General features: G+C 34.8%; 1 protein-coding gene across 1 annotated transcript in view; it reads left to right on the top strand.

Moving 5' to 3' along the window:
* Positions 1–19582, top strand: part of LOC144979793 (uncharacterized) — a 36620-nt gene extending 17038 nt beyond the window's left edge. Inside the window, exon 3 of the mRNA XM_078926889.1 lies at positions 16196–19582. Coding sequence (XP_078783015.1) covers positions 16196–18313 — 2118 coding nt within the window. The 3' untranslated portion in view covers positions 18314–19582. The remainder of the gene's footprint in view (positions 1–16195) is intronic.
* Positions 19583–20226: the final 644 nt, after the last annotated feature.

The following is a 20226-nucleotide window of genomic DNA, read 5'->3' as shown; positions in this document are numbered from 1 at the left end:
TTATTTTGTTGATGTTGTTGTTCTTATTGTGTTTTTTATTTTTTGTTGTTCTGTTTGTCGTTGTTTTCTTTTTTTTTTTTTTGTTTTTGTTTGTTTTTTGTTGTGTTTTTTTATTTTTTATTTTTTTTTTTTTTTTTTTTTTTTTGGGGGGGGGGGGGGGTCGTTTGTATGTGTTTTTGTTTTTTATAATTTTAAGTTCTTTGGGGGGGGGGGGGGGCAGCGGGTTGTTTAAGGTTTATTTGTTTGTTGTATGGAATAAAACTTGAAAATTTGGCCTTTCTTGGTCGATGACATTATTTATGTCAAAAGTCTAAAGCATACTACGGTGGATGATTCTATCTATGGCATATTGATTGGTTATGTTCGACCAGCATATTCTACTTCTAACATTTGCCTGTTTTGTTTGTTCGTAGATTTTTAAAATATTTTATTTATTTATTTTTTTTTTTAGATTTAAGTCTTTTTCTTTTTTCTTTTCGTGTTTTGTTTAGTTTTAGCGTACCATTGTGTATATATTTAAGGTATTTGATTTTTTATTCTCTTAGTCTTTTCTTTTTTTTAATGTAATCTTGAGATGCTATTGTGGATGAAACATTCCATATAAACAATCCACTTGGTTTCAAGTCCATTTCTCAGTTATTCTTTTTTACTTTGTGTGGGTGTGTGTGTGTGTGTGTTTGCGTGTGTATGTGTGTGTGTGTGTGTGTGTTCTTTTCTTCTTATTGATTAAGTAAGATCATTGACCCCCCCCCCTCTCTCTCTCTCTCTATCTATCTATCTATCTATCTATCTCTCCCTCTCTCTCTCTCTCTCTCTCTCTCTCTCTCTCTCTCTCTCCCTTTCTCTCTCTCTCTCTCTCTCTCTCTCTCTCTACCTATCTATCTGTCTATCTCTCTATCTCTATTTAATTTCTCTCTATCTCTCTCTTTGTCTCTGTTTCTCTTCCTCTTCCTCCTCCTCCTCCTCCTCCTCCTCCTCCTCCTCCTCCCTCTTCTTCTTCTTCTTCTTCTTCTTCTTCTTCTTCTTCTTCTTCTTCTTCTTCTTCTTCTTCTTCTCTCTCTTCCCTCCCCCTGTCTATGTTTCTCCTCTTCCATGCGCACACACGTACATAATTAACCACCCTTCTCGTTTATGAAGTATTCATCAATGCTGCCCTCTCCTATCCCCCTATAAAACACGCGCGCGCGCGCACGCACACACACACACACACTCTCTCTCTCTCTCTCTCACACACACACACAATCACAGAGGTATCTAACAACACTACCACAAAATAATTAGTTCAATGATTGTGCCTCTCCTTATCAATGTCGTGACAAACACATCAAGCGGACAAGAACCCCCCCCCCCCCCCCCCCCCCCCCAAAATCATGCACAGCATCGAGTTGACGAAATACACTCCAACTCGTATATAACGAAATCGCTTTTTACGACACTTCGTCTTTATAGAACGATATCTTTAGTTCTGTCTTCGAGTTGACGAAATACACTCCAACTCGTATATAACGAAATCGCTTTTTACGACACTTCGTCTTTATAGAACGATATCTTTAGTTCTGTCTTCCCCTCTTTTTGTAGTATCTATAATAATATAACAAAACTAACTTTCACGGTTCCATTGAGTTCGGTTGTATACGTGTTGGAACTTAAGTCATCCCTGTCATGCATTGGCGAAACGCCTTTATTTTTCGTTTTGGCTAGTATGTAAGCTGGTGGTAGTGTGTGTGTGTGTGTGTGTGTGTGTGTGTGTGTGTGAGGGGGGGGGGGGCATCATTGTGGAGACAGAGAGAAACAGACTCAGAGAAAGATGGAGGGGGGGGGGGGGATTCATACCGCGACAGTATTTTTTTCTTCAAGCTCAGTTCACCTATTAAAAATTTTCCTCTGTAGGAAGGACAGCCAATTTCTCTCCCAACGGTTACCCTTTGGACGCGGCCACCCGTTGTTGCACCTTACTATAATGATAGACTCGGAGTAAATATAATACGTATCATCATCCACTTGTCATTTCTAACCAATCGCCTCGAAACGGTATTATCTCGGGGGGAAAACCTGGTATCCAGGTTAATTTGAATTTTACTTGAGATGAATGCCTTCATTGGGCAGAGTGAATTTTGCTACTTAACCTTTAAACCTTTGAAAGCCAAATTTTCATAATTCTGACCACTTTGACATGTAACTCAAATTTTTTCTTCTAGTTTGTTCTGACATAATACCAGATTGATGCGATGGTCACATTTAATCGGTTGTGTTTTTTATTTAATATGTTATTTTAGATTTGAATACATATATCTATCAATACGTGCCATACACAGGTGTGACCTTAAAATATTTTGAATATATATATATATATATATATATATATATATATATATATATATATATATATATACTGATGTTTGGCGGGGTTGTTGTCATTTAACAGTTTCATAGATGTTGTTTATTTCATTGCGTTGTATTTAAGAATGTGTTTACCTCATGAAGAAGTGAGCTTAAGTTATTTAATATAATACAAGCTTGTTCTGACTGGGTTATGATAACGATGATATATGTTGATATCCATGAAGATGATGATAATAATAGTCATGATAATAATGATAATGATGATGATGATGATGATGATGATGATGATGTGATGATGATGATGATGATGATGATGATGATGATGATGATGATGATGATGATGATGATGATAATAATAATAATAATAATAATAATAACAATAATTTGAACCTCGGCCACTTTTGTATCAAAACTGGAAAAGAAAAATATTTTCAAAATTACTGATGGATTTTGTCCAGACACATGTTTTTTAAATATTGGTTTTATTCTTTTCAAACATACAAATGTCATGTTTTTTTTTTCGTGTGGCGTGATTGAGTAACGCATTATTCCATTTTTTTAAAATGGTTCTTTGCTCTATCATGAACTATTCAACCTTTGAGAGTCTTTCTTGTACATAAACTTGTCAATATCTATACAATAAAATTCGGATACAACGGATTTGGATCCAGGGAAGGCATTTGAAAAATCTCTGGCTATTATTGATGAACATAACTTATGGCACCCGCAATTAACGAAAGCTCTGATTCATCGAAATCCGATCATTGATCCCGGCGACTTCGTTGTATCCGGGTTCTAGTATGCCGATGCAAATTAGTGATGTTATATATATTATATATATATATATATATATATATATATATATTATATATATATATATATATATATATATATATTTATATATATATATATATAAATATATATATATATATATATATATATATATATATATATATATTATATATATATATGAAGGCTGGTTTTCCTAAACTCGTTAAGTCGATTTTTCTACTTTTTGAAATTTTCCATCCATGAAATACTCGTTAAGTTAATTGAAACGTAAATTTTATTTGAGGCATCATTTGGCACAAAAAGGTCTCTAGATTTGAATTAATTTGAAGTTTAAATATAAACAAAATAATAGAGAAATTTTAGGGGGGAAAAAACATCAATATCTCAAAATGGGGAAAACGGAGAGTCGGGGATTTTATGAAAACCACTCTTCATATTTACACGGCCGTTGTGTTTTTATAGATCTTGAAATTATTGTGTATGATGTGTGCATTTTCTGCTTTAACTACCTACCTCCAAATAGAAACGAAGAAATTGTTTGGATGGTTACTCGTCAGATTGGGATAATAGCGTGTTCATTTATGGTGTAATAAACGATTGTTTTTTGTTGTTTTTTTTTTTTGTTTTTTTTTTGTTTGTTTGGTTTTTTTTTTGGTCCTTTTGATGCTTATATCTAAGTATGAACTAGTTTGTTTTGTTTGTTTGTTTGTTTTTTAATTGATTATGCTCTCTCCATTTCAAAAAAAAAAAATCAAATCATTTTAATGTTTTCTTTTTTTTTTTTTCTTCTCCTAAGTTTATTGCAGGAAAATTATTGTGAAAATAAGTGTCAAAAATGAACTCGATCATTAACAGTTAACTTTTAGAAATGTTCCTTAACCAACAATATGAAAACAAATATCAAACGGTTGCAGCACAATAGATGAAGTCTGAAAACACGGATTGACTTCCGTACAATGACAGAACGCATTTATTTTAACTGTGGCCGGATGAATTAAGATTCAAGACTTTTTGACAAGTTAGGGGTTAGCAATGGAAGTTTTCTGGCCAAAATGATCCATCGCCTGTATCTGGATTTTGTCGGGATGAACCAAACGCGGTCAATAAAATTTATTGTCAAAATGGAAAGGAAAAAAATAATGTGAGTTGTTTCCATCTTATCCATTATCATAACGGAGATGTGATATTTTAACCGCTAAATCCCAATTTTATCATTTCGTTCATCTTGATAGCACAATACCAGATTGAGGCGAAGGGTTAAAAATGAACAAGTTGTATGGCAAAGCTGAGGTTGCAGATTTTACGTATCGGGCAGACATAATTAACTAAATGCGTTATTGTTATCGGTTAATGTTAATTTTATGGTTGGTTGAGAAATGTTTGTGCCCGACATGGTTCGAATCACGATTTTTTGGAGTCTATCTTTAAGCTGTTATTTAATATTTGTTAACTGATTTTAAAGTCCGCAGGTTTAGACAGTGTAATACTTTCGTATATTCTATTCTGTTCGCTTTTACCATTTGATAATTTGATTGAATTCAGCCACAGTTGCCGTCCCTTCCCAACCAAAATACCCCAAGCAAATCTGGCACGCCATCAAGTAAGAAGCGGCCTTCGGCTAGCACCACATCCTCATCAACGACAACCATAACCCCCAGCACCAACGCCACTGGAAACACAACAACCGCTACAACTATACCACTGATTTCCACCGCCTCGACCACCCCGCCATCACTACCCCAAGAATCGCTTTTGCGAACAACACTAATACTGTCAAAAATAACGCAATCGATAATGGTGATATCGGTAGTTATGGAAATAATATGTCAAGTAATCACTCCCAGATGAGTAGCAGTCTAAGCAATCACAATAAAAATAGTAATAACAATAAATCTACGACTAAAACTAACAAGGAAAAGGACGATTCAAGCAGCACGACCAGCGAGGTTAGCATCAGTCAACTTTCCACGACGTGCCTCGGAGCAGACGCCACCGTCAAATCTCGCCCAAAACTTGAAGCGTCAAAAACCTACCACGTGTTTCACAACGATTTTTCTACTTCTACCACGACCACGAACACCTCGAACCAACAAACACATCAACAACAACAACAACCGAATCAGATGCTGTCGGTCGTCTGGAACCCCGGTAAATCTGCCGTCATTGAAAAAAGACAACGCCCTGGGCATACGATAAATACTTTGGCAGCGGATATGATGAACATGGCGGGGCCCTTTAGAAGTAGCCCGCGTCGACCCGCCACAGAAGAAGGGGGTTACAGAGCTGTAGAATTTGTCACTAAAGAATTCATACAAGACGCTAAACCGTTGAACCTTCGCACCACGGATGTGTTCAGAGACGTTGCACGAATGAGCGCTGCTGGTGTTAGTATGAGCCCTGGACTGAAGACAAACACAATCAAACCAGATCTGCCATCTTCCTTCTCACTGCATGGAGTCCCCAAAAAACCACAATTCGAGACGCTTAAAAAGAAAAGAAGAGCGAGCAAGACAGCGGTGGTTAGAAGGAAAAAAGAGCAGCACACCTCAGAGCAAGATGGCCGAAAATCCTGGAGCGCCTCAACTGACGCCAGCAACCACTCTATTTCGGGCGGTGGTAACACATTGAGACTTAAACCAGTTCCTGGGGATGGCAATGGGAATTCCAACACCAGTGGGAATGGCGGAAGTCAAAACGGTGGAATTTCCACCCTGCCTGTTCCTTATTTTAAATTCTGGAATTCCAGCCTTCCTCCAAAATCGCGCGAAGGACGCCGAAGAGGTGGTGGGGACAAGATGGCTGCTGACATCGATATGCAGGAACTAGCGGCAATGGTGCTGGCAGACGAGAACGGAAATGGCGACACCGATTTGGCGCATGCGGCCAAGAGGGTTTTGGAACACAGGAACAAGTCTGACAATGAGCAAGGAATTGCCACTGGGGTAGGCGTGATCTTGACTGCACGCATTACATTCCACACGAGATGAAATATCGGGATTAAATACACATTTGGTATGGTGTGAGTGACACTCGTGCACACTAATTCACACGTCAATTTACACTAGTAGTTTACACTTAATTCCTTACGTGTTTTGGGGCGTTTGTATGTGTGTGTGTGTGTGTGTGTGTGTGTGTGTGTGTGTGTGTTTTGTTTTTGTTTTCTGTTGGTTTTTTTTCTTTTTGTCATTTATTTTTCGTTGTTGTTGATTTGTTTTGTTTTTATTATTTTTTTTTTGTTTTAATTATTTTTGTTTTGTTTTTGTTTTTTTTTGTTTTTTTTTGCTGTTTTGGAAATTTTTTGGGATGATAAAACAAGTTAGCATTCAAAATGTGACTCAACCTCTCGAACAGATATCGAATTTGGCAGGGCTATTAGAGTAGTAAATCTTTAATATCAATCAACTGCTTCTTGTGGTTTTGTTACAGCCTGTGTTGATCAATTCTCACAACATTCTTTTAAATATTTCTATAGGCGCACATGGTTAACACAGACATCTGTGTATGTTGGGTATAATCAAATTAATAAATGATTGCTTGGCAACAGAACCGATAAGCATTTTAACTGAATTGCTAGTATTAACAGAATATAATATTAGAAGCCGTGTGATAGAATTTTAAAGTTATTTTGTTTCCAGTATACAAGGATAGTTAAAGACTATTTTTACAGTTCCTTAAAATATATTATAGTCAAATAGTACATAGTTTGCTTTTTCATATCAATGTGCCATCTTGCATGGCTAAGTGGTCTAGTGGTATGATACTCGCCTTCGGATCGGAAGATCCTGGGTTCGAGTCCCAAGCAACGCATAGTTGAGTCCTTGGAAAAGGCTGTTTATTCACATTCTGTCACCGTACTCATGTATAAAATGAGTACCTGGACGTTAACAGCTTGTCTCTGACATAAGAATTGTAATATCGCCTAACAGGCTTTTTGTCTCGTCCTAAATGTTTAGTGTTGCTGTTGGCTAGGACCCCTTGTACAGCTTTAAGCACGTTGAATGGATATTGCTCTACTATATAAAAGCTCTAGTTTTGGTTCGCTCCTTAGTCGAGAACTTTTTAAAGTATTTGTTTGAAGAGGAGTTGGGTCACACATTTATCAAATATGATTTTTGAAACGTTGCAGACATTTCCAAAATTGTATGCACGTGTGTTCTGGTTTGAGTAAATTGTGAAATATTTGAGCACACTTTGAGATGAATTAACACATAAACAAAAAACAAAAACAAAAACTACACCTAAAACATTTTGCGAGTGAGTGTGGCACATGTTGGTAATCTAGTTATAAAGCCTTAATGTAAACTTGACAGCTCTGTGTAAATGTGTTCTTGTCCTTTTTAAACGTTTGTCCATCACTGGTTTACACCATGGTGGGTTTCCATTATGTCATTGAGCTCAAGATGCGTAGAATTCCCAGGTTGCTATTATTATTATTTTCATTTTTGATAAGTCCCCATCGCAGGTGACCATAATTTGTACAAAGTTAGACCTCAGAACGTTTATCGAAGATACTTCAAGATACTTCGAAACGTACATGTGAAAGAAACTGAAAGACTTCCGTATATGCTGCATGACTATGGTATGCTATAGAATGAGAGTGGAAACATTATAATATCGATTATGAAAACACATTGGATAAAAGAACGCTCATGGTCTCTGTAAGATTATATGTTTGTTTGTTTGGTTTTTTTCTTTGGACGAGGACTTCAATGTTGTTTTCAATTGAAGTCTATCTGGCAGCTTCATTGCTTAGCGTTCAACATGAAAATTGAAAACTATCAGCGTAATTTTAGTCCGCAGACTGTGAACCAAACAAATATATGAGTACGGTACCTACCTTTTTGCTTTTGGATTTATTATCTCGTATTTCCTCAGCAACTCCGTGATCTCATCATATTGACTCTCAAGAACAAAAGATGACAGGTCTTGACTCTTTTTTTAAAATCATTATTTATTATTCTTTCTCGAATAATATCTTAACTCTGCCTACAAATTTTACGCAATTCGTTTTAATCCAAATCACTTTAAATCACTTTTTTTATTTTTTTGAAAATATAATTGTAGCAGAATAATAACAATGCCTTAAAATCCGTTGAGTAAGGGAAACATGTTTAATTTCATGGCTGTGTGAGGTAAATTTATAGATTCATTAATTGAGAATGAAATGGATAGCAACGCACGATTGGTCTTGACAAAGTAGAGCTAGAATTGTCACAAGTAAATTAATTTACACTTTCATGTTAGTTTATCATTAATCATTGAGAATGGAATGGATAGCAAGCCACGATTAATGTTGATAAGTGAGTATTGGAATTGACACATGTAAATTTACACTTTGATTTCAGTTTGTCATTAATAATTAATCGATGATAAAATGGATAACAGTACATGATTAGTGTTGTGTTTTAAAGTAAGCAATGTTGGAATTGTCACAAATTTACAATTATATGCCGTACATTGTCAACAGCTATCACGAAATCTTTTAATTTCATCCATGAAATACAACACATATTATCCAGAATTTACAATGATATGCAGTAGATTGTCGCACATGCATAAAGTCGACCACAGCAACAGCCATCACGAAATCTTTTAATTTCATCCATGAAATACAACGCATATTATCCAGTCAAGACAGATCAATATTTACATGTGTATCGGGGAAATGGTATTAATTAATTGATGGATTTCTTTTGAAAACGTCTATAAAATCGAAATTCTATATTGCTTTAATTACATTTGGCGTAAATGAGAATTCTTGATATGCTTTCGATGGGCAAACAAAATTGTCATTTAGTTTTTGTTTTTTTAAAAATCAGTCTTTGCCTATTTTGGTCACGATGATGAAAACCTTACCAACGGATTTTCTTCATACTTTTTTGTATTCCATTCGGAAAACAAATTTTACTTTTATAATTTAAAAAATCAGGATTTTTAAAAATACCCTCATCACTAATGAACCCTTCTCTCCCCTTGATTTTTACTTTTTCAGAAATTGACCACTACTACTACTTCTGCTACTACATTCCCCAAGCTAACCTTAGGATATTTTCTTTAATGATAACAGATAGACGTTCGGTTTAAGGCTTGGCAAGGTGATAGGTTGCAAAAAAAAAAAAAAAAGCTTTCATAGACAGCTAAGCTCTTGTTAATAGGAGTTAATGATTGATGTTATAGAATAACAATAACAAATAAATTGATAAATACAAAAATAACGATTGTAGGCTAAATTAGTAAATTATAGATACAAACATAAATAGATGAATAAATATATTATAAGTAATGAATTGATAAATAAATAAACGAATATTTGAAATTATATTTGTGAGAATCAAAATTAAAAGAAAAATAGTAATAAAAATAATCAATGACGATCCACCAATTGAAACGGGCTTATAAAACAAAAACGTGTAACTGTTTCATACATGACTCGCATGACGCATACGTCCAACATTTTGTTTACATATTGAAGGGAGTTGACACACAAAAGAAAAGCCTCCAACATATTGTCACAGAATATGTCTTTTGATTTTAATTTTAAGATCTCTGGTTATATTTGCTTCAAAAGGAGGAAAACAAATATCGAGAATCAATTATTATAAGAAAATAGGATACAATCCCCATCATTGTATGCCGTTGTTGTGTTTTTATCCCCTTCCCTGTTTTTAGGTTGTTTTCATTAATAATCCAGTCGTTTTTGGACGTGACCTTTGTGTGTGTGTGGAATTCTTGTGGTGACCACACGTTGTTTTGAATGTCATGGCTATTTTGATTGCTGTGGTATCCTACTTGTGTGGGGTTTTTTTTTCTCAAATCATTGAATAATAATGAACATACATGGTGTGGGGCAAAGTCAAATGGACACAACTTTGATGAATAGCAAGTATTATAAAATGATTAATAGATAAGCTCTTAATTTTTTTAATTGTTTGTTTGTTTGTTTGTTGTTTTTTTTTTTGTTTTTTTTTTTTTGTTTTTGGTTTTTTTTGGGGAGGGGGGGGGGGTCTTTTTCTTTAATTTCCCGAAAACGGGTTATCACATTTTTATGTGTCTATTATGGTTCTGTTCGATGCTCTGCTAGTGTGAAAGAAAAAAATTAGATTAATATGCCTACTGGTTGCTCTTTTTGTTGTTAATGGTATTTCTAAGTACTGCTTTGTTAATAGCCATTATATTATTGTTTATTGCTTTGTTAACTTTTGTGTATGACTATAATTATAATACAATCTTTTGACTGGTTTAAGATGGATACTCCTCAAATATAACTTTATGTTGGAGTAATATGGGTCTATTATGGTTGCTCCTTTTTCTTGCCTTTTGAATTGTATTTTAAATTGTCAGATATGATGAATCGATTTTCATCGTTTCATTGTACAAGAAATATTAGATATGAATGGACATATTTGTATGATAATGAACGTCACAAAATGTGAACAATGAACCACGCCAGCCATTTTTAGCTTGTAATACTTAGAATTATATAGAATGATTTATGTTATTATGCTAGAACACAGCACAAGTATTAGTGATAACATAAGTTGAAAAATAAAGTTAATGATATTTAATAATTTTCTGATTTTATTGATAAAGAATGCAGCAAACGTTTAGTAAAAAAAAACCTTATAACGTTGGCATAAGATGAATTGTGCGCTTTTCAGTTTCATTACACTTGAAATGATTCAATCCTGATGCAAGGAAACCATAAAATATGCAATTCATTTTAGTTATGGAAGTGCTTTAGTAAAATTTTATTTAAAATTCGATTGGAAATACAAAGGTTGTTTTATATATTATTTTAAAAATCAGTTTCAATTATAATTATTTAATTCTGGGAACCAGATACATTTCCACTGTCCGGATTGACCGATCCATGTGAATGGAGATTAACCATGATTGATTTATTATTGACCTAAAAGACTATTCAGCCACTTTTAAATCTGTTTATTATAATAGTTTGCACTTGTTTTATATTCCCTTATTTTAATTTATTTTATTTGTTTAGTTATTTATTTTTCTTTTGAATATTTATGGTTGGCTGCTTGAGTTTCCAGTTTTCCATTTATTCATGTGTGTTTATTGAGTTGAAGTTGAAGAAGCCAGGACAAAGCATCAAGTACAGATGAAATAGTAGATTTTACTACATGTTTCTATGGAAATTGAATATTGGTGGATCGGAATCATCCTTTTTTTTTAAATTTCTTTCTCGTTACCGTTTGCATTTGTTTTACATTATTATTCAAATATTCTTATGTTCTTCAGAGTTAGTTTCATCAATTTTGTTTCGTTCATGTTTTGGTTCTCATGTTATTCTTTTGTTTTGTTTTCACCAGATGTGGTTCGACTCGAGTGGACGAGCTTACGTTAGCTTGGCCACACGGTACGATTCTTCCCCCACGCAAAAGTAGTAACCATAGTAACCGTAGAATGCAACGTAACTCTTCTTGTCTGGGAGGTAGAAGCACACGATTTTATAATCGGGCACCAAGTATCCAAAATACTGTGTGATGTGATGCTCCCAGCTTTATTAAAAGAAAATATGGGCTCAATATTTCTTGGGATGAGAGCTACATCCGCGTATTTGCAAGTCTGATAACGTAACACAATGATAAGCTTGCTTTAACATTGTTGTAATGAATAATATTTTACGTTGATTTAAGTGTACGTATTTACATTACAAATGAAATGAGTCCGTTACAATTTGGGTTACCAGACCTGCAAATAAGTAAATGTCGGATGGTAGCCATTTTCGATTGACGCTTTCTAACGAAAATTAATTTTCGTGTGTTGTTATTTTAATACTTTCTCATATTTTATTGCAATTAGTAATGTGTGTTCTATTAACATGTAGGCCAACATCGGAAATGTGTGTATGTGCTAATTTACACCAATGTATCTATCTTGGGCAATTTAAGATCACGTTGAGCAAAGTAAAAATAGACCATTAATCTGTATAGCTGCTGCTGCTGCTGCTGTAACATCTGCTGTTTTGATAATATAAACATATGTAAACCGCATATATCATTACCACACCACCACCACAACCACCACCACCACTACTACTACTACTACTACTACTACTACTACTACTACTACTATTCCTACTACTACTACTACTACTACTACTACTACTACTACTACTACTACTACTTCTACTACTACTACTACTACTACTACTACTACTATTGCTACTACTACTACTACTACTACTACTACTACTACTACTACTACTACTACTACTACTACAACTACATCAGCTGTTGCTTTTGTTGCTGCTATTGCTGCTACTGCTGTTGATGATATTCCTGATGATGATGATGATGATGATGATGATGATAAACTTAAAGTTTCCTTTCCAAATAACTCAAGTTTACATTTGATTCTGTATTTTTTTTCCTTGAACCAATTCTAACGATATATGTACATTCTAACCCTACTATGTATATTTATGCATTTCTATTGAATACGCATGCGTTTGACAAAATATTATCTATGACCTTGGCATTGAATTCATTTCATAATTGACAACAGCTAGATCTCTCCTGTCAGTTTTTAGTTTCTTTTTTTTTTAAATCATGCACCTAATATCATTGTGCTTTGTTTTGAAAACGTAACCTGCAGACCGAAGAAGGAACGAAGTAGACGTCACTCAGCTCTTTGTTATTATTTTTAGACAGCCTGTTAGTGATTAGTGATCACTAAATTTATATCAATCAGACTATAAACGTTAAAGTTTACACACAATTTCGTGTGTTGTTATGTTAAATTTTGCTGACGCATGTTGTGAGTATTTTACCTAAACGCACAGCATCAATTAGCTGACACTCCACACTTCACTTCAATATTGAACTATCTATCCACCCCCCCCCCCCCCCCCTTATTATCTGTTTACGACACTATGACATAGCCTATTGCTGTTTAATAGGCGTTAACTCACTCAATCCTATATTATTATGCTACTTTTCAAAATTTGAAAAATTGTATTTAAAATGAGCATGTGCATAGAGTTTTATTCAACCACCATTTACATTTAAAAACTAAAAACAATAGCTTTTATACTACGCCTAAAATTTGTCTCATAAAATTGTAAAAAAATAGGCATGGGGTCAAAGTAACCCGGGTAAACTATGGATAAAGTCGGGGTTAGGGTTGAGTGAGTTAATAGGATGTAAATCCCCTAAAATTGCCACATTTACTTTTGGAGGGAGATAAAATATGCGTCGATTTGCGATTTCCGTCACTCTTATTTGACGAAAGAAAGAAAGTTTCTGCTAAAAGATCTAGACGTCAAGATACTGCATTACTCTGGAATAAAAAAATAGAAATAGACACCCAAAAAAAAGGACTTTTGTTTAAATTTTGGCCGAAAAACTCGTCCTTCAAATATTGATTGATTAAAATGACCCTCATCTTGTCCAAAACTCTCAAACCTATGATTTTAAGGAAGTGACCAAAATTTTAAAACGTGCTTTTTTTCAGTGTGGCTGTCTAGCCGTTGATCCCTGACTGCCTAGCATAATGTGTGAGCCAGTGCTTCAATTCTAAATTGTGAAACGGGTGTTTAAAAAAATCAAAAACGTAAAGTAGAAAAGCCAGAGATCAGAGATTCGAAAAGTCAGTAATTCATCCAGTTAACTGACTTACTCCGGAAAGACCCATTATTTAAAAAAATGACCAGAAAACTCGTCCTTTCAAGCTTGGGACCTTGCGATAATCATCTGGCCACATTTTATATTCCTGTCTGTCCAGAGTAAGAATAATAAAGGTTAACTGGTTAATAAATTATACTCATTCTCCTCAACAAAGTCACCAAATTTAGGCAATTCTCTTATCTTTTTACTGCAAATTATATTTTTACTATCTTAACTCTCTCCTTACCAGCCATTTTCAGGATTTTCCCCACCCAACTAATACAAAATTAGGTTTTTTATCACTCAAACACAATAGCAGTAGCTACGTTTTTGTGATACATAATATCTACTCTACAACACACTGTTCATTTTCTTTAAATTTTAAGATGTACAAGAGAAAGTTGAATAAGAAAAATGTTGGTTGTATCGTAACGAATGTGACGATTTTCCTGTAGTTGGTAAGAAGAGGGTTAATCACTCCAGCATGCTATCGATACAGGAGGTTGATTGCATACATGCCTTTTTTCCAGCAGTTAGTACAGACGGAAATCGAAATTGAATTATACAGAGTGACCATTAAGGCTTTCCCCGATGTCAATGACTTATTATTCTAAAAACCAGAGTTGATATTCACGATGATTTTCCCTATCTTTCAATGAAAAGTAAAGTCATACGTCATCGAGCTTCATAACATCACTAAAGTTAGCAAAATGAACATAAACTTAAAAGACCTCATTTTTCTCTCTTTCTTTTTCGGAATCACAGTCAACATTCTCTATTGTGTACTGTTGCATGAAACGAAATCGCCATAAGTAGCTCAACAACATTTCATAGCCCAGTGTGGCAGACCATTACAGGACATGAAAACGATCTTTAAAGAAAAAACAAACAAACAAACAAACGAGTATTCTAAATTTGCTGAGACACAAAGTGGACGATTAGTATTGGAAAGACTATATGAACTCACTGTATATCATATCGTTGATAAATTGTGCCAGGTTAACCGTGTTGGACTGTATCGATTGTGTTTTTTTGTGTGTTTTTTTTTTGTTGTTTTTGTTTGGACTGAGTGCAGTGTTTCAATGGCGTTTCTATACTATACACCGACTGTATAATACGAGTGCTGTGATCTTTTTCTATTCATTATTACAAACTATAATCTGCCTTGTAACTGTAACACCTTTTCGAAATTTCAGTATTTTTTAATATATAATTTTCTACCCATCAACATTTTGTCCATATCTAGGTCATAATAAGGAAGAGCGCTATTAATTAATTATTTTTTTAAAACTAAAATATTTATTATTATATATGCATTAAAAAATTGTCCATTTACTGGTAAACGGTGCTGATTTGCTTTATAACAATTTTCTAAAAGTGCTTCATAATTTATTTTACTAGATACTTACAGCTTAAGTCGGGTGTTTGCTATTATATCATGGATAATATTTTCAATTCTAGATAATTAAATAATTTGAATTTTTAAAATCATTGATTTCTGTATTTTGGTCATATTGCCATTATGTTTACTTATGTTTGGATAAATCGCAAGATATTTTTGATATCTTGTTTGTTTCCAGTGGCTGTTTTTTTGTTTTGTTTTTGTTTTGCTGTTTGTTTGTTCTAATTAATTCATGCATTTATTCATTAATTTATATTATCCTACAGCCATAAACCATTTGAAACTCATTCTTTTTCAAATAAATTCTTAATGCTGTTGTGTTTTTTAAAAAAATAAATATAATGGCTATCAAACATGTAGCTGAATTTAAACCTATTAACCCTTCCACTCGAATTCGATCTTATCCATTGACCATCATTAAAGCCGCCACATGAAAATAAAATAATTTGATAAGACATATTATAATGATTTGAATTTTAACAATGTTAAAATACAATATCTGTTTTAAAGTTATAGGTAATAGTCCCACGTTCTTAGATCGTGATTACAGCACCTACCTACTGTAAAATAGAATTTAAGAAACCAAAGCGAAATAGGAAATGATTTTTACCAATTAATAAGTTGTCTTTAAATAGAAACAAACAAAAAAATTTAAAGAGCAAGATATATCCGTCCGGACAGCTGGATATTTTAAAATACCTAATCTCATGAACTATCCACATTACAGTCAATTCCCCGTAAGTCTTTGTCGGATACATTTGTTAAGGTTCCTATATTGATATTTTATCGGATGAATCGAGTTAATTTGCGACTGAAGTTAACGTCGATAAATCTGGAGTCAACTGAAATAATTTCACCATAAAATGTTTTTATTTTCGCGAAATTCTTTTGCACTGTATTGTCTTGATTTTTTTTGATTTTTTTAAAATGTTTATTTATTTTCCCATCAATTATGGATTTATCCAAAAGATAAGTCTTAAATCAATTTTCTTGTAACTCATTACTTTTTGTTGTTTTTTTTATTCTGTAGGATTCTGGGATCACGGCGCCCATCGACAGGCCATCGAAGGAAGAACTCCTGGAATCTCTCCGTAACGTCAACCAGCGCCCCTCAAAGCCCTCGCCACGCCCCCTTCACTTGACCTACTACACGGGGGACACAACTACACCTACTACCTCTGACTCCAACAGTACCGTCAACGACCGTAGAAGTAGCGGTGATGGCGATGTTTGCGCTGGTTGCCTAGATTATCATCAACATCACAACCATCTTCTTCAGAAACGGCAGCAGCCGCCTCCGCAGCACCAAAATCAAGACGACAAATCGAACTTTTCCCCGTCTCAGTTAACTACGGGCCATGAAGACAATAACACAAACACGTGCATTTCTTCTGACATCAAACGTGAATTCCGAAAAGACGAAAACTCTCATGCCAGCCGTCGTTATGACAACGCTGTTAATGACAGACGGATTTGTACGTGTGACAAAAGCGACGCATCTGCTTCAGAAAATAAAACTTATGATTCGAATAGCATTGAGTCGGGAGAGTGTGTAGATAATGTTACAGTTTCTAATACATCAATGTCTAAACGGCCTCATAAAAGCGATCATCATCATTTACGGAAAGAAATTATATTCATGCCAGAAAAAGAAGGAACACAAATTTTGTCATCAGCAAGAGATGTGAACGTGGACGACGATTCCGATTTTCTGTCGACGGCATCCGATTGGAAACAGATTTGTGCGGAATATAAATCCAATGACTCAGCATTTCTTATTCGTGAGGCCAAAAATGAAGAATACAAAAATTTAATTGCTGAGAGGTTTGATCACAAGTCATCTCTGTCCCATCAAAGGAGGATCAAACATCTGATCGAGCAGTCAAGGCTTAAAAGTCATTTAGGAAACGCTTCTCGTATTCACCTGACCTCTGGTATCGGAGATGAACCTGTTCGCCGATTTATCGATATCAAAAATGGGATAAACACGAGTACATCCGGTGATTTTAGGAGTAGATATAGAAATAGATATGTAACCAGAGACAGTAATATAGTGAGAGAAGATGTTGGCTCTGGTGTTAAAGAGATGAAAAAGAAAAAATGTAAGTTGAAATTTACCGTTATTTCGCCTTTAGCCCGAGAACTTTCTTCTTTCGACAATGTGTGCGAGAATAAGAATGACAACAATAATTCCCTACCTCATAAACCCGATGCAGGTGATATCGATACTAGCCCCAACAATGAGGACGGCCTAAACGGTCATTTGGTGGATCATTGTCACAAGAAAACAGATATGAACGAAACTTTAAAAACTGACGATGTAAATTTTCCAAATTCGACCAAAACTGTCGATTCATCTCAGAAGATACACATCGTGCCGTTTGGAGACACAGATGCCGACTGTACTACAGGAGACCATTGTGATAACCACGAAAACAAAGGGACATTTTCATACAGTAACGGTAACGTCAATAAATCGTCGTATTCCACAGTAGCATTCCGCAGTTTGTATAAACATACAGGGAGCAAGAGCAGTAATTTAAAAATCCATAATCGTGATATTAATACTACTACAACTACCTCAAACTTTGAGAATCATTCAGACAAAGCAATATATCAGAGAATCCCAAGCGATACTACTAGTCGATATCAGGACAGTACCGGTGAAGATAATCTTAAGAATTCAGCGAAAGAAGGCGATGCTGATAAAAATTGCTTGAAGTGTGTTGTCAAAGAGCACACGATAATTATTGACAAGGTTCATGGGGGTAGCTTTAATGTAAATCATAGAAAAGGAGATAACCACTTTAAGAATAAAAATGAAAATGACTTTTCTGGCTTTTTTGACATTTGCAATCAAAATAAGGGAAATATTCATGTTAACACCAAGAATCAAAAATCAGATATTCCTGTTATATGCGGGACGGCCATTAGGGAAAATAATGTGTTGAAAGGTGGGAATTTAAAAAGTAGGAGTTACGGTCACAACGCCTCGACGACGTCTTCCAAACCCAAGAGGTTATCTCCCTTGTCGGAATCGAATATTGAGGTGCTGGCGGCCAAAATGGCGGTAAAAATCAACATGACTAGATTGCAAAAGTACACGAAGCCGGGTGTTGTCAGGAGATCTCAGAGTATGGATCTGTAATTACGTCTGTAAAGCTGGAAGCTCAGGAGTGTTAATTACTACTTAAATGAATGCCGTATTTTTTGTTTGTTTGTTGTTTTTTTGTGGGGTTTTTTTTTTTACTGTGCGCCCACAAAAGCTCCCAGGGTAATTTGAAAGGAATTTGTAACCAACCATCTTATCCCGACAGAGTTGACGTTACTGAATGTTGGATGGAATTTCTGCATTGTTAAATGTATGAGTTAAATTTAAATTAAATGCTTCCATTTAACTTACTCAGTCCTAACACCGACGATATCCGGTTACTTTTACCCCATGCCTATTTATTACATTTTTATGAGACAAATTATAGGCGTAGTATCAAAGCTAATGTTTTTAGTTTTTACATGTTAATGGTAGTTGAATAAACTATCTATGCACATGCTCATTCTAAATACATTTTTTCTAATTTTGAAAAGTAGCAAAACTCTCTAGGATTGAGTGGGTTCAAACGGCGAATGTCGTTTCTGGAACTGGAGAGAGTTAAATTCTCGTGATTCTGATAATTTTTGGTTTAAATGGTTTATATTCAGTTGTCTTCATCTGAAGCATCCCGACAAAATACGAGATTGACTTTTTTTTAAATGTGACCCACCGCACCAATCTTGTATTATGTCGGAATCCCGATGAAGAAAAAAAAAAAAAAAAGAATTTAAACACAAAATGAGAATTGGAGAATTTGGTAGGGTTTTTTTAACGATTAAAAAACCAAATTCACTCTGCTCAATAAATAATGAAGGTGTCAATTGTCATTCAAATTTCATAAATAAAGCATAAGATTGAATTTTTCAGTAGGTAATTCGGTTCACTCCGACATAATACTGTTGAGACGGTTGGTCACCAATCTATATTTAGTTGATCCATGATAATTGCTTTTTTTTTCGCCATGAGACCTTTAAATTGAATTATTTTCATTACATTGACTTTGTAGGTACAAGTAGTTACTACAGTTGTTCTGATGTTGCTGGGTTTTGTTTTGTTTTGTTTTTGTTTTTTTTTTGGGGGGGGGGTTGTTGTTTTGTTTTGTTGTTTTTTTTTGTTTGTTTGTTGTTTGTTTGTTTTGTTTTGTTTTTTTTTTTTGTTTTTTTTGGGGGGGGGGGGGGGTTGGGTGGTTGGTTTGTTTTTTGTTTTTGTTGTTGTTTTTCACTTTCTCACAATGGCCTAAGTTCACAATTACAGTTAATGATTCTACTTTCACTTTCATGGTATTGTTATAAATTCCACTCTAATTAAATATCACCTTGAATTCTATCAGAGTCTTTTGTTTTGTTGTTTTTGCCATACTTAATCCATAACCTGGGTCATTATAGGTCAGTGAGTATAGCACTCACCTCACAAGGGAAGGAACCCATATCGATCAAGTGAAAGAGATAATGTCTGTCCTTCCTGTCCACCCAGCAGTGATTTGGGTAGCTGGGTCTTTTAGATCTGATCTAAAGCACTTTGTAATATACTACATATTGGGTATCAATCAACTGCTAACTGCTACTGTCCGTTTTAACGGTATAGAAATTGGAATAAATTCCAGCTCAATGACCTTCCACTCTGATTAATTTGACCTGACTTAGTCCTATTCGCTCCTTGTGGAACATAGGGCCTCTACGAGCGTCCGCCATCTACTTCTGTCCTTGGTGGGAGCCTCCCAGGTGAGGTCTGCCATTTTCATTTATTCTGACTTCTGACAGTGAGCGCTGGGTGGGGTTCCTGACCCCCCACGGTGGGCAGGGAGGTACTTGCTGTATCTTCTATCTGTTTTCCAATTGGTTTCTGGCTTTGTCTTGGGATGAGATTACTTAGTTTTGTTCTGACCCAGGCTGGAGTCCTTGGCTGGGATGGAAACAGACGAATTTATAGTTAAAGTTTTGGGAGATGATATTTTTTTCCCCTTGTAAATC

Source organism: Berghia stephanieae, chromosome 9 (genome assembly GCF_034508935.2).
Source record: "Berghia stephanieae isolate SIO BIC M18660-M18661 chromosome 9, UCSD_Bste_1.3, whole genome shotgun sequence".
Taxonomy (NCBI): Eukaryota; Metazoa; Mollusca; class Gastropoda; order Nudibranchia; family Aeolidiidae; genus Berghia; species Berghia stephanieae.
The sequence above is the reverse complement of the archived record's forward strand: the minus strand, read 5'-3'. Positions and strand labels throughout refer to the sequence as shown.